The sequence below is a fragment of the Rhinatrema bivittatum genome, chromosome 6 (assembly GCF_901001135.1).
Source record: "Rhinatrema bivittatum chromosome 6, aRhiBiv1.1, whole genome shotgun sequence".
Classification (NCBI taxonomy): domain Eukaryota; kingdom Metazoa; phylum Chordata; class Amphibia; order Gymnophiona; family Rhinatrematidae; genus Rhinatrema; species Rhinatrema bivittatum.
The window spans coordinates 326,353,734-326,376,965 of record NC_042620.1 but is presented as its reverse complement, the minus strand read 5'-3'; the positions used below and the strand labels follow the sequence as shown (position 1 = coordinate 326,376,965).

Sequence of the window (23,232 nt, the reverse complement as noted above, 5' to 3'; positions counted from 1 at the left end):
TAATTGGTCTTGAATACAAACCTGTAAGTGCTTGGTTGTTCCCATGTTCTTTGGTGCCCTGAATGCTAAAGCAGACTCGGGCAAATATGGCCAGGATTGTTTTCATGAATTGCATTTGTTGTAATCATTCCATTTTGTTATTTCTTTACTCTTTCATAGCCTTATATCCATGATGACTAAAGCTAAGCATGTTATTAGGGAGATAATTATAACAAGTTCTCTATAGAGTCCAGCTGATAGGAGATGTTTTCTTTAACCCTCATGGGATTGCCAGAAAGATCCAGGTCACCACCAGGAACAGGCAGAATCAGTCTTGGATTTGCCCTGATGTCACTAAACCCTGGGTCAGATTTAGGAAACTCCCGATCATCAAGTTCCATAAACAGGCCTGGTTTTCAGGATATCCACAATGAACGTGCATGAGGCGTAGTTGCATGCACTGCCTCCACTGTGTGCAGCTCTATCTCATGCACATTCATTTTTGGAGATCCTGAAAACTTGGCCTGTTTGTGGCCCTCGAGGACCGGAGCAGCCTGCCCCCTGCCCTAAACAATGCAGTGGGGTACACGCAGGCCAGGCTCTGCCCGGCCCTGTGGGCCTGCAGCGCTTGGGTAAACTCACGGTGACCTGTAGCCTTATTTTTCCTACTGTCCAAGTAGGGACGCATATCTCAATATCCCACGGGATGGGAGTTAAAAACCAGGGCAGGCTGAGACCTGGAGTATGATATGCAGGAGCGGAGCTGAAGAGCTGTGATGTGTGACGCATGGGAAAATCTCCCCAGCACAGGACCTGTGAAAGCTTCCTCCCTTCATCTTTTAACGGCAGGAAGGCACCGTGTACTGCGGCCTGAGGACCTGCCCCACGCTGACTTGCTCCGACCCAGTTTCCATGCCTGAGTCCTGCTGCCAGGTTTGCAGAGGTAATACCCCATGTACTAACAAGACACTTTTACCTTTGCATGCTGCGATAGATACCACTCGCTCTCTTTTTCAGCTGACATGTTGTTCCTTGCACATGCAGAGAGCTTGGCACTCATTCTAGAACAAGTAGCTCCCGAACATTGATAAACATCTTAGATATAAGTGAAGTAAGCACTCCCCACATGTGTGCTATATACCTCCTGCACAATCTTAGGAAATGGGAAAAGATATCTCTTGATAAGTGAAATCCCATTCCCCAAGAATCTCATTGCAATTATTCAATGTGTGTTTACTGTCTCATAAGATATGTACCTTATATATATATATATATATATATATTGATAAATAGATAGATACACATTTTTACATTTGGTTACCCTGGAGCCACAAGGGGTGTGCATGAGGGATGATTATTAAATGGACAATCATAAAACTCAGATTCTCCTTGACACGGTTTCCCAAAGGTTTTCCATTCACTACCCATCTAACAACCATTGATTGTTAAACATTTATATAATGTTGTGTTACAGGTCTACACAGAGGCTTAAGACAGACAAATAAGAGTGTTTGGGAGCAAAGTTAAAGATTGGAAGTTTCAACAGGTGGATTAATGATGGACAGGAACCAGTTTAATTAATTAGGAAACGGCCCCAATCATGCGTATTTGGGCCACGTGGAAGCAATGCGAATTTTCAGAAGCCGGGAAGTATGCGCTTACATACCTGTGCGTGCGTCAAGAACAAGGAGGTAGAAAAGGGGCAGGGAACGGGTGTTCTGGGGTGGAGCCAAGATGTATGTGCGTAACCCCTGAATTTTGCAAGGCTGACCATGGCAACATGTGCCATGTTACCTGCATAACTTTACTACTGCTCCCGATGAGGTGCAAGTCTGGAGATTTTGGGCCAGAGCGGGTCCTGAACTCTGGGGGAGGGGGAGACTCTATATATCTCCCACTGTAAAAAGGGGCACTTTCAACAGGGTGGGTTTTGGGGGGATTAATGTTACATTGGTCTGCTTAGGGTGCAAGGGTCTATAGACCCTTGTAACACTGTCGTCCCCCCCCCAAAACCCTCTTACAGTGGGAAATATATATATATATATAGAGAGAATGTTAGTTTGTCTCTCTAAATGAATCTCTCTCTCTCCCTCCCCCCCCATGGTCATTTCTGAGTACCCGCGTAAAGGCTCCAAGACATACACGCGGTAGAGATATCTTAAATGGTACACGTGTACTTCCACACACGATATAAAATTGAGCATATTTTTTCTTGCTGCCCAATACGCGTGTTTATGTCTGCATGTGCGCTCCTTTTAAAATGTATTTGTGTTGGTACTGACTACATAAGCAGAGCTGACCCCCCCTTACTATCAGTGGTACATTTAAACCAATGTTTGCTTTCAGGCCCCACGATTCAGCTCTCCCTATTGAAGAAAATACTTTAACCTGTTTTTTTCTCCTCTGTACCCCTTCTTGATCCTCAGTTTTTTATAGTCCTCAGCACTCTATGCACGCTTGTGCTCCTTCCCCTGTTTAAAGCTCAATTCTCTGTGTACATGCAGAAAGTTTTGGCAGCTGTTTTACTTCTGTGTGCTCTTTTATTCTCTTCAGTGCTCTGGTGCACGCTGCAGCCCTGCTTTGCCTCCAAACTGCTTCTTTGACAGGACACACATTTTTTTTAAAAAACTTTTCTTTTTCTGTTCCTCCCCTTGGAGATTTGGGTTTTCTCTGTGCCTTGCAAAGAGAAAAAAAATCCCCGAACTGACACCATCTGTGGGGTGACCAAGCAACTTCCGGCTGAAGACACTCTCCAAACTAACTCCAGCTTCTTTCACACAAGATTCCAGCTTTATTATAGCACTTCAAACTTCACAAGATAGCATGTAGACTGCTTACCTTCAGCAGTGTCCTCACAGCTTCAGCTCAGGTCAGAGATATTACAGGAGCCGCCTTCTCCTGGAGACTTGTGGGCTCAAATCTTTATTCCCCTCCCAGCAGGTTCCTGCCCTCAGAGCTCTGACTTCCTTCAGGATTTAAGGTGAACCAAACCTCAAGGCTGGTCCTTGACTGGTTAAGGAAGGGATTTCAGGGCCATTTCTTCACAAGTACCATCAAGAGAGGTTTCAGTAAGCTTAACCACCATCCATTTATTTTCTGAGAGTCACATCCGAGTAATTGGGGACAGGCCCTCCTATATCACCTCCATTGAAGCCTGGAGGTGGATTAACTACCAGAGTCAGAGGCGAAACCACTAGCTGGTACATTTAATGATGTAAGATGATCTTGACTCATTGGATTCAGGAGATCTCAAGATCTTGATGTTGATCCAGAGAGCCACTTATTCCAGCCATGAGCCTCCAGCTGCTTCTGAACCCAGAGAACCTTGTCTCTCCCCTTCCATGGCTGATATATATATAGTGATGGGACAACCCTACCTCCAGGGCTCAAAGATGCTTCAGCGGCCTCCTCACTTGAATTGCCGGTAGCACCACCGCACAAAGTGAGCATCTAGAGGACCTCTCACTGGCGTAGAGTTTGCAGGGGCTCCAGTTATCTTCCTCTTACGTTTTCTGCCCATTCTTTCCCTAAGGGGTGTGCCCCATGGCGCACGGCTTAGACAATATGCACCAGGGGCTGCATGTCACTGCAGGCCGGGAGATGTAGCCAAAGCGCGATGATTTCAGTGCTACAGTCAGGTGAGCTGCAACGTTAATGGGCTCAAGGGGTTATCCAGAAAGATGGAACAGATGCTGGCACCTCACACAAAAATCCCCTGAAAAGAAATGCTGCTGCAGGCCAGGAGTAGCCCTAGCACAATGACGATGGCACTACGGTTAGGTAAGCCGCAATATTGCAGGGGTCAAGGGGCTATCCAGGAAGGTGGAACAGAGCTGCTAGCACCTCACACAAAAGTCCCCCCAATTCTGACATTAAGAACATAAGAATATAAGAAATTGCCATACTGGGTCAGACCAAGGGTCCATCAAGCCCAGCATCCTGTTTCCAACAGTGGCCAATCCAGGCCATAAGAACCTGGCAATTACCCAAACACTAAGGGGCAGATTTTTTAAAAGTATGCGCATGCGTATCTTTTAAAATCCGGGGTCGATGCGAAAATCCGGGGTCGATGCTCGCAAGGTCTTAATGGAAAACTAAAAGGTCTCAGTGCAAAATAAGAAATCTCAAAAAGAATAAAGATCTTTTCACCACACGAACCCACTTTAGATTTCACTGATTTCTTTCTATTTTAACCAAGATTCTCTACAAAATGCAATGGATTTCCCCATTGAATCTGAATGAAATTTGAAAAATTAGTCAAACTCAAACCTTGGATAAAATTTGCCTGGTTTTTGACTGTGAATTGTTCCCACATCTCTAGGGAGATTATTTCAGAGTCTGAGTGTATTCATTGTGTCATACAAAGAGATGTCAAACCATGAGCTTCAGTTCACGAATTCACCTGTCTTCGGTGGATAAGTGTTTTTTCCTACAGTAGAACTAATATTACCTATCAGCATTTGTTCTCTCTTGCTGATATTTTACATATTTTGTTATGGTGGGGCACAAGACACATTTTTACTTTATATGGAGTCTTAGGAGTGAATTTCAAAGGAACTACATGTGTAAAAGTAGCATCTATCGTAGCAATTTTCAAAAGCACAGTTACATGCATAAACACAGTTTTAAGCACATAAATCCTTTTGAAAATGACCTCCTTAGGTGTTTTTAATGCCCCTTTATAATCACAAAAATCAAGCTGAATTACTGTAATTATATGCCTGTAGGAGTGTGAAGGATTAAGTGAGGGCAGGATAAACATTTAGACAAAGATACCATCTTTGAAGCCCAGACCAGATGTATTCAACGCATTAGAAAATGTGGAAGAAAGTCCAAACAAACAACTAAATGTGTATTCAGTTAGGGTATATTTTCATTCCAAAATAAATTCCTGTTGTTTTCAAGCACGCTCTAGTGATGGAAAGGAGCATCCAACAAGCTATAGTCCGGACAACCTTGGGATTCAGACCTCTCTGGCTACCCGCTGCAGTCTCAGCTCATGTTTCTGGACGGAAGGCAGAATAAATCTCTTTCTATGCTATTTAATGCCATTTTATCCTTTGTTAGGTGATGGAGAGTTGCCCTGGGAGCATCCTGAAGGCGATACCTTTCGGCAGCCTGCCAGTCGAGAAGCGGTATGTGTGTACCAGGGAGCGATGCAAGATCTTCTGCGCACCAAGCCGTTAAAAATTAGAAGCGATGACTGATGGAATAAACTCACAGGGAGAGTCGGAAAAGGAGATATTTTGACGTTGGATAGATTGTTGTTAGTGTAACTGTTAAAAAAAAAATGTTATATTAGGACACAGAATATATTTCTATACAAGGCCAGTCTTAGTTCTCACTGTGGGTTTATGTGGAACCTGAAATGCTGCTGCTGCTGACCAAAATGAATTCAGTCAATGCAATGCAGTTCCTGGACTTGGCTTCTGCTCCTGGAGAGGGAGCGCTCACGGTTACTGGGCGGGGACGGGGGTAGGGAATTGCAGTAGCACTTCCTGGATATCCTAAGGGGCTGGGTTCTGGAGAAAACCACAGTAATTGTTCTTGCAGGGCAGCAAAAAAAGCTAGAACCGGCCCTGACTGAGAAATAGGGAGGGGTCTGTTTGTAAACCATCCCTGGCATCTCTGATGCCATCTCCAGTCCTGGAAGTGCAGCTGGAGAGCCAGCAACCAGGTTTTCTCTCTTACCCTAGGACTGACAGTTAAACGTGTTTCCCGCATCGACTTTCCACCTTTCCTGGGGGAAGAGAGCTTTGGGTCATGCCTTCACTCATCAGCCCAGGAATTGTCACCTTTTACTTATCCCTGGCATTTGCAAGCCATTGGGTAGAACTGGCCAAACACTGTGCACTAGCCCTGCTTCTACCCACGATCCTCTCTGTCTTACCCAGCACAGCTCCAAACTCATGGTGCACCTCTTATAACTCTAGGAACCAACATGCTAAGGTTAGGGAATTTACAGAATATATTGTTGTCAGGCTTGGTTTTGGGGTTTTTTTTATTAAAGCCCTCAATTCCTGAATTCTGAATCTCCATCCTTAGCTAGGTTCAATTATTTTGTTTCTCTTGTACTTTGTATTGCATTTTACATATTATAATTGGGATTGTTTTAATTATTTGATGTTGTTTTACTTATCGTGTTTGATTTGTATTATTTTTAATTGTAGTTATATGGTTGTAATTATCGTGTTCTGTACTGTTTGTACACATATTGATTTTTTTTTTTTAATGATTTTGTGGTTAATCAAGGAATAAGATAAAGTAATGTAAACAAGTAAGACCTTCTCACCCTAATAACGTTTTGTTTTTTTGTGCTTCTGTGTAACAGAGACACTCGCACCATCGCTCTCATTATGACCTTTCATCTAGTTCCAGCAGACAGGCAATGAGCAATCCACGCCTGCCCAATGCTCGGAGTAATCGTGGGGTCCTTTCAGATCCTCATCAGGCAACAGGAACAATCGTACAAATTGTCCTCAATAACAGACACAAGCACGGACGAGGTAAGGGGCAGGTTTGGCTCATGAGTCTTTGAACCAAATATTTCCCAAATACACTTTGCGTCCCCAAGCCTGGCGTCTGTCCCCCGGGACTGGCTGGGGATGCTACTGAAGAGTCCTTGGGGAGAAGGAAGCCTCCGCCATCATGCGGCAGCCAAAAACGAATGGCCAGACTCGGAGTGCCCACTTTCTGGATTCCAGAGGAAGTCACAGTATCTAGGTGCTGGCCAACGACTGCTGCTATGGAAATTGAGTTAAGTGGGGGGGGGGGGGGGGTGCAGGTGGTTAAAAATAGAGAAAAAAAAAAGTCTGCCTAGTTTTGCAGGAAGGCTCATGACACCCCAGCAGAGGCTGATTTCTATTGAGCTGGAAACCCATGAAGAAAAGCAGAATAAAAACGCTGGGCCAAAAAGGAAGATAGAAATGCAAAGAATAGCTCAGGCATGCCTTCGCCGATGCGGTTAAAGCTGCAATATGTGCCACAGTGGAGACCATCCCCAAAAGAATAGGTCGTTACTTTCAAGATCATAAATGAAAAGAAATGGGTCCAGTAGGAGGGGTACAGCGTCGCACAGCAGCCTCCATAGAACTAGGGTACATGTGGGAAGCCAAACGCTCACTTCTGAATCTGAGTGAAAGACTGAACCGTGCAAACACCTTTCACCATAAGTTTCAGTGCAAAACAGTCAAAATCTAGGTGACGTTTTCAAGAAAACCCAATAATCTAGATGGTTTGGGCATCTGCGTTTGCAGTTGGGAGTTTATAGAGAGAGAGTACTGAGAGACTGATTAGGACAGGGCTGCCCAAAGTCATCCTGGTGACCCCACAGTCACTTGGGTTTTCAGGATATCCACGGTGAGTCTGGGGATCGACTGGCTATGGAATCACTAAGGCAGGTTTGGGATCTAGCAGAGTTAGGTATCTAGATACCCGGCTTTGAAAGTCATCCTCGGCTGAACATCTGAATTCAGCCGCCCACTATCACTATGCGGTGTTGCGGCCGTGAATCCTTAGGCTGAGGTGGAGTTGGCGCAACCCACAGGGAGGAGCCTTGCAGGTCCCCACTGTCAGCAGGTGGATCTGGATGAGGCCGAGACCCAACTGGAGCTTTGCCTTTACCAGTCCTCAATCCCTTTGGGTTGAGTCTTTGGGTGCCAGGTCCGGTAGCTCTTAGGAGGTGCCTCTGTGGATGACAGTGATCCTTTGAAGTAGCAGGGTCGGAGCAGATAGAGACTAGGCGTATCCTGAGGCAGGTTGAGATCAGCGGCAGTCAGCGTTCAAGGATGTCCAAGAGACAGGCAAAGATCAGTGGCTGGCGGCAAGCAAGGATGTCCAGGAATCAGGCCAAGGTCAATTACTGGGTATCCGTCCATAGGGGACGGATAGGCAGGGCAGGAAGGCAAGGAACAAACAGGCAGGTGAGGAACACGTAGAAGAACTGAAGAAGGACATGGACCCTGGAGTCAAAGATGAGCTGGAATGGAAGAATGAGGACAAGCTGGCAACTCACATTACTAAACGAAGCAGGCTGACCGGCTGCCAAGGCAAATTGCTGTTCACAAGTTGCCCTTTAATAGGGCAGTACTAGTGACATCATCTTCGGGGGCCACAGGGATTTTCCCAATGTGGTCCCTATAAAGCCAGAAGAGAGATGCACACGCGCTACGCAGGAGCCGTCAGCAGTATCTCACTTCTTCGAAGAACAGTTCTGGGGAAGTCAGCATCAGCATCCCAGCGTAACTCGGGCCGGGCTGGAGGTAAGAGGGGCGGTCTGTGGGGCAACCCACGGACTGCCGATGGCAACGTACGGGTAGATTTAACCACTCCTAAAATAGGGTTCTCGGAGGCCTGTTGGGGACAGGGAAGTGCAGATTTCTCCCCATAGCCTCAGTCCACAGGTACTTCTGAGCTCACGTTCCTGTAGCAAATTTTCAGTAAAGAAACTAGCAGGGTAATTTCTCCATGAGAACTGGTTAAGTGTATGGGAGTGCAAAATTATGTGTGGGCTTTGATGCTGCAAGGTTGTTTAGTGACAACTGACCTCCTTGTGGGGCAATTAGACTTTACTGAGCATTTTCAAAGCAGACACATACACACAAATTCATTTTGAAAAATGTACCGGTATGTATTGGTGTGCATGACTTTGTGTCTGTGTCTATGTGCGTGAGTGAATCTGTGTGTATGTGTATCAGTTGTATGTATGTGTGTTGGTGTGCATGACTGTCTCTGTGTCTATGTGCGAGAGTGAATCTGCGTGTATGTGTATCAGTTTGTATGTATGTATGTGTTGGTGTGCATGACTTTGTGTCTGTGTCTATGTGCGTGAGTGAATTTGCGAGTGTGTGTATCAGTTTGTATGTATGTGTGTTGGTGTACATGACTTTGTGTCTGTGTCTATCTGCGTGAGTGAATCTGCGTGTATGTGTATCAGTTTGTATGTATGTATTGGTGTATTGGTGTACATGGCTTTGTGTCTGTGTCTATGTGCGTGAGTGAATCTGCTTGTATGTGTATCAGTTTGTATGTATGTGTTGGTGTATTGGTGTGCATGACTTTGTGTCTGTGTCTATGTGCGTGAGTGAATCTGTGTGTATGTGTATCAGTTTGTATGTATGTGTGTGTGTATTGGTGTGCATGACTTTGTGTCTGTGTCTATGTGCGTGAGTGAATTTGTGAGTGTGTGTATCAGTTTGTATGTATGTGTGTTGGTGTGCATGACTTTGTGTCTGTGTCTATGTGCGTGAGTGAATTTGCGAGTGTGTGTGTAGGTTTCTGTACTGTTTCCATTGTGCGGCATTTAACGCCCTACACCCAAGTTTCCATACATTTATAGGAAAAGTCACTGGAAAGTTCTGGTGCAGGGTAAATCCTGCATTGCAGATGTTTAGAGATACTGTTTTATCCCAGATGTTTAGAGATACGGTTTTATCCAAGATGTTTAGAGAGGCAATCCACATTTGCTGATCTTATTTTTCAGGTAACTGGACCCCTAGGTTCTGTAAGTTTAATCCTTACTGTGCACCTTCTCCCTCAGCTGAGAATTGTTAAACTGCCCCATCTTTAGGGGTCTATGTTACCCCTTTAATCCCCCACCATAGGTGAACCTTTTATTCAGAGAGCTGGGTAATAAATCCAAAGAATAAATAAATAGATAACTAGACCAGAGGGATATGTAGATGGATCTGTAGAAAGGAGTGAGATAGACTCAATGTGCAGATAAATAGGCAATTCGTTGTCCGATTACTGCTTATTGTTTCAAAAATCTGAATGCCAAATCTGGAAGACAGTGACTGGATTACTGAAAATACCTGCATGTTACTATTCCTGTCCTGCAACGGGCACCTGGGTGGCCTTCTCACTCCTGATTGTGGGCTCCAGAAGCTTTCTGGCTCTTTCACTTTTAATCCAAACTGCAGCTGAAAGCTAAGGAAGCTGGTGAAGCAACCTTTCCTGCCAAGATATACTTGATATTTGTAAAAAATAAATAAACCTAGATTAATTGTTATGAAAGAAATAAGGTGGGTCTAAGGGCTCAGTATCAGGATTGGGCACCGCCACGCAGAGAGCCTGGAATGGATTGCCGGGGTGGGCAGAGCTGGGGATGCAGTGGGGGGCAGCGTTCACAGACCCTGGGGCAGGGAGGGCATCTCAGTCATTGCACAACAGCGACACCTAGTGGCTGATATAGGGTCTACAAGTGCAGGGCCCCAGAGGGAGCCCTGGTTTGTGGTTCCCAGTCAAGAACTATTGTTGCAGAGACTGGGCTCAGTGCATTAGGAGGGGATATAAAACTGGGGGGCGGGGGAAGCTCATGGTACTATAGCCTAACAGAGGATGGTTCTGATCCAGCTGGAAGCCTAGAAGAACAGGAGCAAGCTACTGGGCCAAGAAATCCTAGAAAAGCTAAGTAATACGGCTATTGCTGGCTTAAGCTAGAATCTGAATAATTGTTTATGTCAAACCCTCTTCTGTAATGTCTCCTATCGGCCGTTGGCGTAAGCTAGTCCGAGGATGGTGCTTGAAGCCAGGCTTGCGTTCGGATGTGTCTAAGCTCCTCGATTCTCTGCTTCGCAGTTTGTGTGTCCAATGGGAAGACGTACTCGCACGGGGAGTCCTGGCACCCACACCTCCGGGCATTTGGCATCATAGAGTGCGTGCTCTGCACCTGCAACGTCACCAAACAGGAATGCAAGAAACTCCACTGCCCAGAGCACTATCCCTGCCAGCGACCCCGCAAGACGGACGGCAAGTGCTGCAAAGTCTGTCCAGGTAGGGGCAGATCGGCGCCGGGTCTTGCACACCTGGCCTGGGCAGGTTCCTGCTTTCCAGTGACTGTGATCTTGGATGTTTTCTTGCTTTGATCTTTGTTGCTTTGTTGCTTTGATCTTTGTTGCTTTGTTGCTTTGATCTTGGATGTTTGGGGTAGGTTTTTTGGCCCAGCAGCCCCTTCCTGCTACGCTGGCCTTTCAGCTCCATTGGAGCCTGCCCTGGCTTGGGGGCAGTGGTCGGCAGCACCAGGGGTCGTTGGTTCCCCCTTCTCCCTGCCCTATAGCCCAGCCCTTACATTCACAGACCTTTCACGAGGAGGGAACGGATCACAGTTCCTTCAGAGGTCACTGTGCGTGCGCTGTTAACGCTGGCACTGCCTCCAAGGACCAGGAGCTCGCTGTCCGACCTGGGTCTCCTGCAGGGGGGCACATGCAACCGCCGCTGGCCCACCAGCAATGATTTCTGGGCTCACGGTCACCCCTCTAATAACGGCAGTAGAGCAGTGGTGATCCGCGAACCGATGAGGTGACTGCGGGCAGAAGCCCCAAGGCCTGTTTCATTCAGGCTCCGACAAGGGCGGAGGAGACGTTCAGGCAGCCTCACAGTCAACACCCAACTCTACAAAGTGATCCTCACTGCAAGCATTGACGTGAGAAAGTAAACATTAAAGAGACATATTGAGGGGTATAATAATTACCACAAGCTTGAAACCTGTGTAGCCCCCAGCTAGAGGACACAACAGTCCTTACACTGCTCAGTGCCGGTGGTAGGGTGGACCAGGCCCAGAGGTGTTTCTTTGCTGACAGGGAAAACCTTTCCCCTCTGCGGATGAACTGACACAGTCCAAAGTGCTTGGGCTTCCTCAGGCTTGCACCAAACTGACTGGCAAACTCCACCTCAGGTGAAGCCTGGGAGAAAGGAGTTAGTCCAATCCTTGGGTGGAGGGTTCTAATAATACCAAAGTTTACTAAACACAAAACAGGGTGTCTTATACCAGTTTCACCTCCACAGGCCTCCCCAGCAAGAATAAAGAGACAGTAGCGAAAACAAAATATCCTCGGCAGCACAACAGACTCCTCAGCAAAGGAAATCCATTCCTGTCTCCTCAGTGAGAAACCCATCACTTACTCCTCATCAGAAGTTCTCCTCTTCCTCCTAGGGGCTCTTCTCGGCCTTAAGCCCAGGAGCAGAGTTTAGGGTTTTCTGTAATGTATTCATTAATTGGTTTATTTCCAGCATTTATAGAACGACTATCCAAAGAAGGACCTTAGCGACTTACAGCAAAGCACAGTACAAATACAATGCAGAATCAGAATTACAATCAAGTCAGATTAAGATCAAAACATCCCTCCAAGGAAAAAAAATCTTGCCTCCCACGGATTCTGCAGCAGGGAACAAAAGCACACAGCAAGCAGGCAGAGCTAAAAACTGGAAACAGGGTCCCAGCAGACGAAGAGAACACCCGCTCAATGCAGGTTGCACCCTTTGTACCCTGTAGATACGTTGCTAACATCATGCAGGCTTTAAAGATACAAATGCCCTGTTATTTATTTTTATTATTCATTTTGTTTTGTATACTGATATTCTGATTCAATCTTACTGGTTCACAGCAACATGAAAATAAATCATACTGAACATACATAAATAGCACAATAAGAACAGTAAAACTAAAAATAAAATACATAAACCAAGAAACATAAAATTCACATACTAAAAATAAGGCCTCAGTTTCACTATTTAGCGCTGAAACCAATGCAGCCCATTGTTCTCTAGGGGTAGTGGTTAACTGAAAGTAAAGGTTAAAGAGTGAAAATATTAGTGGCATATGGACCACAAATAGGACCTGAGCCAAGCATATGATCAGCAGCGCCAATCATCACATCTTCTGTAGTACTATAGCAATATGGAAGGAAATGAATTGCTTTTCAAAATACATTAAAACATAAATATCCGAGGGGCAAAGTAGAAAATCTGTAATTCTGGAGAGATTCTCTCATGTTGTGCAGTTCTAGTAGCTCTGCTGAGTGCGGGCATTGAAGCCTGTGCTAGCTTTAAGAAGGCAATTTTCAAAGGTTATTTACCCGGGTAAGTTGTTTGGCTGAAATTTGCCCAACCTTTACCCTGATAGTAGATGAAGGGGAGGGCTCAACACCGCACGTACCTTCGCCTGCGTCCTGAGCAGGCAGTCCCAGGGGCGTGTTGTTTAGGCCGGGAGAGGCAACGGCGAGCGTAGGCTTCGCATTTTTCAATCCTTTGCGCGTCGTTTGCGAGGGGGAAAGCACCCGCAGAACAAGCGGGTGCAAATCCCCGCAGGGACTTTATTCCTGGGTCCGTTTTCAAAGGTAAGGTCCGCTTGCACTCTCCCTTTGAAGACTGGAGCACAGCCTGAAGACCTCAGCACCCCCAGACATGCCCACCATGCGGGTATTTTTCAGATCTGCCCCCCGTGAGGACCAGCGAGGAGAAAGAGGGCTGATCAGCTCCAGAAAGCTGATGCGCTGCAGCGTCCTCTGTGCTGGCCTCTTACAAGCATTCCTGCCTGTGCTGCACCTCGTGTGCCCCCACGGCGTAAGAGAGCCGTCCGTCCGTCCTGTACCTCAGTCTATCTGGGTTCAGCATGGCGGGCACCCACACCAGGTGAACTAAGGGCGTCCTTGCCTTCCTGTGTCTCAGAGCCTGAAAACGGATCCAGTGTTTCACGATTCCCTGGGGTCTGATTTACGGTAGCATCAATGACGTCTAGAAGAGAGGTGCTACCACCACGGTAAGGATCACGAGATGAAAAGCAGTATGCATGTCAGTCGATGGCTCTGCAAGGTCATGGAAAATTCTCTTCGTGTCTGTGCATGGAATACAAATAATGAGTTAGCACAATGCAGGCCACTCTAGAACAAATCCGTTGAGATTTACAGACAGAGACTGATAATATTATAATATGCAATTATAAACTCCCATCTGTTCACAAAGTCCTTTGCAAACTTACAAAGTCATTGATTGTTCTTCTGTGTATTTCATGTGTATGGTTCGTTCTGAGGCGCCCTGCGATTCTTGTTTTTAATGAGACTTTATCATGAGTCTCCTGTGATTTTATTTTTTTTTTTTCAACCTGGAAGTTTTCTCCTGATCCTTCCGGGCTTCCAACTCCATATAAACTCCATACCGGGGCCACGGCACTATGACCCTGCCTTTCTAACAGGTCCGGGGATCCTCCCATTTTTTAATCTCCTCCCTATCCGGCCCAGCAACAATCCTCAGCCGGGGGGGTGTGGGTGGCCGCGGCTCCGCTTAGAGCTGGCTGTGCCTGCAACCTGACTGAGGCTGGGCACCTGTTGTGTGGCTTCCCTCACCTCATCCTGGCCCGGCCAGGCTGAGGAAGTGCACGGTACAGATGAGGTCTCATGTGCCAGTGCCAAGGGCGTCCTTCCACTGGTTATGTACCCTTCTCGCACAGCCCTGCATGGTTTTCAGTAAAGCAACGATTTCTCTTTATGGGTTCTTGCAGAGGAGAGGATGCCCGAGGAGCGGGCGGACAGCAGAGGTTACTTGTGCGGGGAGGAAACCCTGCCCGTCTACGAATCTGTTTCACTGGAAGAAGGAGGAACCATCAGAAAAATAGCAGTTGAGACAGCGAGGTCCCCGCAAGTGGAAATCCACGTGTGGACGATCGTAAAAGGTACAGTAAGCACTTTGTCCTTGGAAGGACGAGAGAAGATGAGAAGCTCAAATCCGATTCAGTCAGTTGTAGGGGCCCCATTGCTAGGAAGATCTGGAGGGGGTGGGGTTCAAGGCCTTCACCATGCATATTCGGGAGCTACGTTTGCACATGAAGCTGCTTAATTTGCATATTTTGGTTATCCCGAAAAACCACATCTGTGACCTTGGAGACTGGACGTTGAGACCTCCCGGAGAAAGTCCCTGTGCTGCTGCTGCCTACCCCTGTGAGGTTCCCAAGGGCCCTTCTGATCATTGACGTCCGTAGCTTGTCTGCTGGCATCTCCAGCTCGCATCGCTTTCTCAGGCACTGCACAGGGAAAGCAGGCTGCGTCGCCTCTCCTCAGGATATCATTAGACAGGCCTACCAGTGAAAAACTGAACAGGGACGGCAACGGGAAGGTTTATCGAATGGATATCACTTCCTGGGAGAACCTTCCTCAGTCCAAATATTTTATTTATTTATTTCAAGTCTTTTATATACCGAAGTATAGTTTCTATACCGTAATAAATGGATAAGTGCAAAAAGTGATTTTTAACTTTAAATTTGGGTTGATACAGTCTTGTCAGTCATAGGACAGTCTCGCGTAGGCTGAAACTTCATTTTTATGAAGTGCCTTGGGATTGGCCACTGTTGGAAACAGGATGCTGGGCTTGATGGACCCTTGGTCTGACCCAGTGTGGCAATTTCTTATGTTCTTATTGGAGTAATTTCATTTTACTGTTGTGGGAATGAGGAGCACAGTTTGATGCCAGGTCAGGCTCAGCGATGTGAGAGCCGCTGTGAGTTAGACGGCTGTGCACAGATGTACCGGAGCCTCTCAGACCACTGCAGAAAGCCCGGTGGTGGGTCAGAAAGCCACACAGATTGGGACCCTAAATCCCGCCCATAATCCGGGCTGTTTCTGACATTCAGGGATGAGTGGATGGCAATCTTGGAGCAGGCCAGAATACCAGAGTACAAATAACGGCGTCCACTGCTATGACAGAAGATGCATTTGTTTCCTTGGCTTTGTTGGGTCATTTCTGTCCAGCCTGAGACTGAGATCTGCTTACTCCCAGCTGACAGGAAAAACCTGAATTATGGGGTCGGGGCTTGGATCCTTGAAGATGATTTTTTGGTTCACCACTGCTGCTTTTCTCTTTTAATCTGGCACTTTCCTCCTGCTATTTCGGGCCAGGGCTGGGATTTCTGGCAGCGTGACATTCATTCCCAATTTCCAAGGGATTCCACGCACCCGCCCCCAACTTACCTAGCCCCAGTCACTGCAACGCTCCAGGGCTTCTCTCCAGACCCCACCAATCATGAACCCTAAATGTGATCCCTAGCAGTGCACACAGTGCCAGGGACTCCTTCCCCCGAGGCTGTGAACGCCGCCTCCGCAGCATCCCCAGCCCTGGCTGACCCGTGGAGACCTGAGCTGGGAGTGGAAGCCCAGCTTTCCAGCACCGCACCATTTCTACCCCAGGCACCCAAGGAACCGCTTGCTTTTGAAATCTTCAGTAGTGTTTGCTGTGCGCTCCCTTGGAGGCAGAAGCCTTCTGTAGTTTCACGTACTGGATGCTTTCTGGCTTGGGTTCTGGCTCTCTTATTCCTGTCGGGCCTTCGCCTGCGCACCTTTAGCTGTTCTGGGTTGGTTCGAGTGGGTGGAGTTAGCAAGGAAGGGAAGTGAGAAAAAAAAAATCACCTCATAGAAGAGCAGGGGAAAACTGGAAACCCATTAAATGGTCTGCCATGACACCGGACGTTCGATCAGGTGGGTCCTGTTTGCTGCGTGCAGCACAAAACCTCCAGAACAAGAATGCGTGACCATTAGTTATGGCGTTTGCCAGCTGGGTGTGTGTTATAACCTGACCTTATCCACTTTGGTAGGGAGGGTTAGCTGGGTAAAAGGCACCAGTCACCTTACAGAAAAGAGCAAGGTTAGAAAAGGAAGGGGATACACAGGTACATAAAATCTACCTCCTCCTGGTACCAGTTCCCCATGTAATTAGGACCACAAGAGGTTGCACGTGTCTAACCGGAGATCCTTCCTGCTTTGTCACAGGCGTTTTGCGACAGTTTCACATTGAGACAATGTCAAAGAGAGAATTTGAAGAACAGCAAGAATTTAAAGAAATAACCTGGACAACTCCAAGTAAGTGCCAAGTCTCCTTCCCAACATCTCTTGTTCTGTGCTGCTTCAAGCGTTACGTGCATGGGTTTGCGTTGTACTGCGTCTGCCTGAAAACGGGTACCATAGAAGGTCCATCTAGCCTGCCCGTTTCCGAGGCAGTAACCACAGACCCTAACCACCAGTCTTAGGCTAATCGCGCACACCCTAATATCCCAGGCTCTCTTGGATTCTGCTGCTGTTTTTGCCTCCACCATCGTTTCATGTATCCACCACCCCTTCTCGTCAAAACTGGGAAAATACCAAAACTTGTGGAAATGACTTTGAAAGCTGTCCTCATCGGGGGGAATTGTCAAAGAGCTATCATCACTGGAAAGCGGGCAGTTGCGTGTAGTTTGCATGCTTTGTGTTGACTTTCAAAGAGAAAGAACTTGGGTAAGTCAAGGTCCATATGCTAAAAGTGTCTAACGACCTTGCGCCTGCTACTATCTGTGAGTTACCACTGCCAGAGAGCGCAAAACAGTGCCAGACCTTTTCGGTCTTCACCATCTATCATGGTCTCCGTTTCATGCTTTAACAATCCATTATTGTGTTTTGATTTGAAGGCCAATGGAAAATTTTCGTGGCAGGGGAAATTCAAATCAGCCGGATGTGTGAAAGCAGAGCCTGCAGGACCGAGCTGGAAGATCTGGTAAAAGTTTTGTACCCGGAGGAGTTTGAAAAGCCCCAATGCTAAGAAAGAAAAGAGAACCAAAGGGGGGAGAAGCAGAGGGAACACGGAGCTTGGGATATTCAGCTGGCCTGCGGGCTTACGCCTCTCATGTCAATGGTGCCTGCAAAGCCAACACTCTAGCACCGTCACCAGCCTGCCATCTCTTCTCCATGGAGCAACGTCTTGATTCAAGCGCGTGGATTTTGAACGTCTCCTCTGTCGCTTTACAGACTCTCTATTATTTTATTTTTATTTGTTTTTTTTTTTTTTATGAGGGAGAGCAGTGCAGTCAGACCTGATTAATCTATGCCTGGTTGAGCTTGATTTCCAGGTGCATGAGAATTCACTAGCTCGGTGGTCCCCAGAGGTCTTCCAGTGACTCAGCAGTTGAACGTCCGTCATGAAAAAGCTGGGGGCTCTTCTTTCAGGAAGCTTCCTCAGGTCAAAGCCAACTGTCATTACAGAGCTTTGCCTGGTCTGGAAGCTAGAAGCTTCTGTTTGACTATGTGCACGTATACTTCCAGTATAAAACCTTTGATGGGGTAGGGAGAACCATGAAAAATGTAATATGAAGCCATATGATTCTGGTGGGGAAGGGCAGGAGGTGGGTGTGGAGGACTCTTAGGATTTTATTACAGTCTTGGGGTCCCATGGTGAGACAGGATGGTGAGTAACTGCTCACCCGTCTTCTCCTCAGGCATGCCAGAATTGTCTGGATTTATCAGCTTCCAGTTTCCTGTGCTCGTGTTAACCAGGTCTGACTGAAATGCCTCACCGAGTTGCACGGCTTTGTATGCTTTTTGGAAAGTTATTCCCGTGATGAAAGAAAGGGTAACAAGTGTCCAGGCTGGAAATCGCAGAGTCCCAAAGGAGGAACACATAAGTAACACTTTAAGGCTAGGTTTATGGACTTCCTGGGGAGGGGGAGAACAGGCATGTGGGAGTGGGAGGGCAAACATTGGAAAAAGCCCAAGTAGCAACTATTATAAAGGCAAATATTAGGGACATGTAATAAAGGCATCTGTGTCTTCAGAGCACATAGGATAAGGAAGCTCCCGAGAGACACCACAGTAAAATCCTCCGCTCCATCCGCAGGGATAGCCACCAAGTCCAATTCACCCTCCGAACCCGCGACAGGAATACCTCTGGATCCAGACTGCTGCCAGAGGCACGCAGCTCCCTTTACTGTCTGAGAACAGGTTTCACACCTTCTCTTTGTACTACCAGCCAGTCAGGATCAAGGCTGGGATCCTGGCTGCCGTGAGCCTTCGTTTGCAGCTACCCAGGGCCTTTTTTCCCTCTGTTTTATAAATCCCGCCCCCTCCTGCCCATTCTGGTCATGGCAGTGACAATCCGTCGGGCGGGGGCTCCTTCTGGAACCCTACAGTCATGGGACCCCTAGGTCCAGCCACCAGGTGTCGCCCTCGAGTGAACGATGAGCATCCCCAGCCCCTGCCGAGCTAGGGAATGGAAGGCTGGAAAAACAGAAACGCAAGTACAAACAAGCCACCTTCTTCTACTGTGACAGAAAATACAAAACATTTTCACTGTTTCTTCCTATTTTTAATGACTGATTGAAATTTCCCAGGCAAAAGCTCCATTTAGAGAGCTAAGGCTTTGCTTCCAGCAAGGGATGAAGGCATTTGCCATTTCCAAACAATTTGGGTCCTGCCATAACGCTTACATAATTTTATACAAATGCCTGTCAGTTCACGTCTCCTATCCTGAGTCCTACTTTTACTTGTATTCACTTCTTTGCTCCTTTTCTCCAGTTTTCAGTCAGAACTCACATATCTACACAGCCCTGGATATGTCAATAGGTACCCATTATGCTTGTGCCTAGGGCATGAAACGTTTAGAGACGGCAGGCTGCCTTCCAGCGCCGTTGAATCTTATTCGGCAGAGAACCACACTCTGCTGCCCTGTAACAGATCCTTACAGGAGGTGCGGGGATGAAAGCAACAAAAGTGCCTAGGGGCGGCATAATCCTAAATCCATCTCCGTATGTATATACACACATATATATATATATATAATTTACTCAAACACACGGCATGCGTCCATGGCAGTATGATCACCAAAGCTGGATAGCAATTAAGAGACTAGCAGTCGGGAGTACATAACAATTACAAGAGACTAAACTGCAACACTGTCCATATCACACCCTATATTTTGCAAACCACATGTTAACCTTTTGGTTTTCTAAATTAAAAGAGACTGGCATTCAGGACCCACTGGAACAGCAAGCAAGACTCCATCCTACTGGCTACTTACAGCACTACTGCTTGCCTTCATTTCTCCACCGCAAAAACATATATACACACATATATCACACACACAACCTTCCTTCATCCTGCACACACTGCACATCCTCCTACACTTCCTCACTCATATCCTTCATGCAAAACACACAACTGGTCACACAGGAACTGACACACGTAATTCATATAGAAACTACCAGCCGGGGCAGGAAAACTGCGCACAGACACCTCCAATGGGCCTGCATGAGCAGCCTGAAATAAGGGAAATCTGGTTCCTCTATGATCAGCCTTGCTGGTCTCCCAGTGGCCATCTCTGTGACCAGTCAAGCAATGAGGGAATTATACATGTAGGGCACATTATGACCACAAAGTTAGAACTGCAAAAAAAAAAAATGTGAAAAGAGCTTGGCTGCAGTACATAACCAATGCTAGATAATGATGTAAATAATTTCATTAAAAACTGATGAGATCTGAAGGTGTGATCTGACTTCCTATGCATGGCAGATAAAGGCAGCATTCTATCAAGCTTTCTCTCCTTTGCGGTGCCACAAACCCCCTCTGGCTTTTCCTTCGCTTCTTCACAATTAAGGATCTTCTCTGCTTTTTCCATATTTTTTAAAATTACGTTATTGTTGCCTCCAGCGCCTATCCTGGGAGGCTGTTCCCTGTATCCACCATCTTATCAAAGCTGGAAATATGCTATATGTATGTATATATATATATGAGTATGGATGAACAACTGACCTTGCTGTTTTGATGTTTGTTTTTACTGATGTCTTTCATTATGTAGGAGAATATTTGTTCACAAGGTAGGTGAGGTAAATAATTCACACGCAGAATAGCAAAATCAGAAAGAAACTGTGTGGAATAAAGTTAGTAGGATACCAAACTTCAGATGCGGGGAACGAGGGCTGGTATAAGTGAAGCTCTAGCTGGGTTGACCTCACCTCCACCACCTACCGGTGACGGGAACCACTGAGGGCCGTTCTATTAGAGATTTTTCTTAGTTTTCCAGATCTTGCTTTGACTTCAACAGTTCCATGTAACTTCCATTTCTTAACAATGTTTATGACAGTTGAAATTGCTAGCTAGAAGCATTTAGAGATTTTTTTATAGTCTTCCTCTGCTTCTTAAGAGAGAATTTCCTTCATTTTCAATGCTCAGTTATATGCTGCTTAGAGGAGGCCATGGTTGTTGAAAGTAAACAGAAAAACAATCACAACCTGAGAGGTTAGAAGGTGACAGTATTTGTTCAATCATGGAATTGTCTTCACCTGACTAACTGAGGGCCTAACGAGTCAACCAACTCTTTGGGCCTTATTAACAACTTTTTTAAAAAGTAGTAATGAATCAACTAGAAAGGTGTCCTAACTTTTGCACATGCCATATTCACTGTTTAATTATTTTTAATCTGTTAAAATCAAATAAAAATAGTCATTTTGCATTAAAAATTGCAGAAAGCTGTCATATTTAACCATGTTGGTCCCAAAAAGCAATAAGGAAGACGGTTTATCGAAGCCGTTAAGGAAACAAAAAAAAAAGGATAACACCGAATGTCCTTTAAAAATATTTATTAAGAATTTTCCCGACCCAAGGCCTGAGTTTCGCCCTTTTATAATAGGGCTGTTTCAGGGGCTATTAAAAAATAAAAATATATATTAGTATATAGAACCTAAAACATGTGTTACAAATATAATACAATTATAAAACATAAATATGATAGACACACCAATAAAGATATAAAAATGTAAATAATATAGACAACAAATACTTAAAAATGACAAATAGGCTACACTCCTGATCTTTTAATGGCAAATAACAGCTAAGTTGTCAAAGTATAATATGTGTACTAAAAAACATTTAAACAATTTTAAGACATGTTAAGAATATGGCACCAAAAACTGGAAATAAGACCTAATTAAGATTGGAATTACCTTCTTTATAAAACACAGAATGATATACTTTATCCCACCTTCATTTGTTAAAAATATCAAACCTAAAAAGTAAAAATACCATTTTTTAATAAATAATAAAAAGCATTGATGTATGTGCAAAATGAAAAGCTATGACTCACATCTGGTGATATGTAGGCATCCATGTTATTATTCTCTTTTGTTCAGTGAACAAACCAACTTATTGGATTTCTTTATTATATTTGTAACACATATGTTTTAGGTTCTATATACTAATGTATATTTAAATATGTACCATGTAGAGGTTGTGTCAGTTTCTGTTCACTTAGAGATTCATTGAAGCATACAATTTGACCAGCAGGGTCGAAACCTTTGCATACAACGCTACATATGCACATACCGCATCTATACTTTCATGGGATGTAAAGATAAAGTTGTTAGAGAATGAATGAATGGAATTCCTACTGTGTATTTATTTACATTATAAACACATAAAAACCATAACTATCTTTAGCTACTGAAGTCTAGCACCTTCCAGGCTTGTATGTCCTTTATTACATAGACCTGTTTTATTTTCAAACTAATAAACAATAAGCTGTTTAGATTATTTCCGTGGACCGTGTGCTAACTGATGTTCTTTCTTCAAGGTGTCTGTTCTTCATTTCCAGTTATGATATGTGTACCTGGATTGAGCAGCCTCTTCTTACAGCATAGAGTCAACGTTTTCTAAAAGCTTTATCACAGCAAGAGAAGCTACAAGGCGCATGCTAGGTTGGGTCCCATTTGTCATTGTAAAGAGGCAGAAGCAGGGCCGCGACTTTTCCTAAAATGGCAGTTTTAAAGAATAATAAGAGGTAAACCCTACAACAGAAATGAATAACTTGCTTTAGTGACAGTAAAGTGCTTCTAGACCAACGTGACACCTCAACATGAAAAATACAGATTATGCAGAAGTGGCTGAGCACACAAAGAGAACGAGCAAAATAAAATCTTTGTTTATCTCAGCATATGCCACCGAAAACATCTCGAGAACTTTTTCCCAGTAGAGCGGACATATGCTGAAAGATTCAATTTTTCTTATAATCGCTATGTAGTTGATCACTTTTGTTTTCCTGCTTTAAAGAAACCAGGGTTAAAATTGAATTTTAGGGAAGATAAAAATTAGTTCTTCTTGTCAAAATGAATGGGACAGAGCGGTTTATTATTAAGCATATAGAATCAGCCACCATATGGTAAATGACCCCAACAATCTCTTCAGTACTGGCACTGGGTAAGAGAGGCATGCTATCAGTTGAAGAATGGAATGGATGTCGCACCTGAAATACGGCCCTTTGGAAGAATGAGTTGACGCAACGCCAAGAAAGATGGTGCTAAAATCCAGTTGTAAGGGATGTTTAGTGCACTGTGGCAATCTGTACAAATTATTCCTTATACATGAATCCATCAGAAAACAGAAGGCAGACAAGAATGTCCATAGTGCTTGTAAACTAATACATAAAACAGCTGTTTGACAGCATTTAATATGTATTTAACTGATCCTCTATAGTATGAAAAATGGACTAATTCATGTCAGACTCGCTTTGGTCTAACCCAGAAGAGTCTTGAGAGATCCCAGTAGTCTATGAAGGTACCAGTTGCTATCAGACAGTGTGTTAATGGAAGCCATATGTATGTGGGCAATGTTAAGGTAGAAATGAATTGTATAAAACTGGTGTTCAGTATAGAAAAGAAAAATTCTTGGAGCAGAACTTAACATTGTTGTGAGACTG

At 45.2% G+C, this 23,232-nt stretch overlaps 1 protein-coding gene across 1 annotated transcript in view; it reads left to right on the top strand.

The window, feature by feature from the left end:
- The window catches only part of CHRDL1 (chordin like 1), a 69,240-nt gene extending 47,170 nt beyond the window's left edge, over positions 1 to 22,070 (top strand). Inside the window, exons 6-12 of the mRNA XM_029607626.1 lie at positions 829 to 922; positions 5,047 to 5,114; positions 6,311 to 6,485; positions 10,558 to 10,752; positions 14,255 to 14,425; positions 16,512 to 16,601; positions 17,183 to 22,070. Coding sequence (XP_029463486.1) covers positions 829 to 922; positions 5,047 to 5,114; positions 6,311 to 6,485; positions 10,558 to 10,752; positions 14,255 to 14,425; positions 16,512 to 16,601; positions 17,183 to 17,313 — 924 coding nt within the window. The 3' untranslated portion in view covers positions 17,314 to 22,070. The remainder of the gene's footprint in view (positions 1 to 828; positions 923 to 5,046; positions 5,115 to 6,310; positions 6,486 to 10,557; positions 10,753 to 14,254; positions 14,426 to 16,511; positions 16,602 to 17,182) is intronic.
- The last annotated feature ends 1,162 nt before the right edge of the window (positions 22,071 to 23,232 follow it).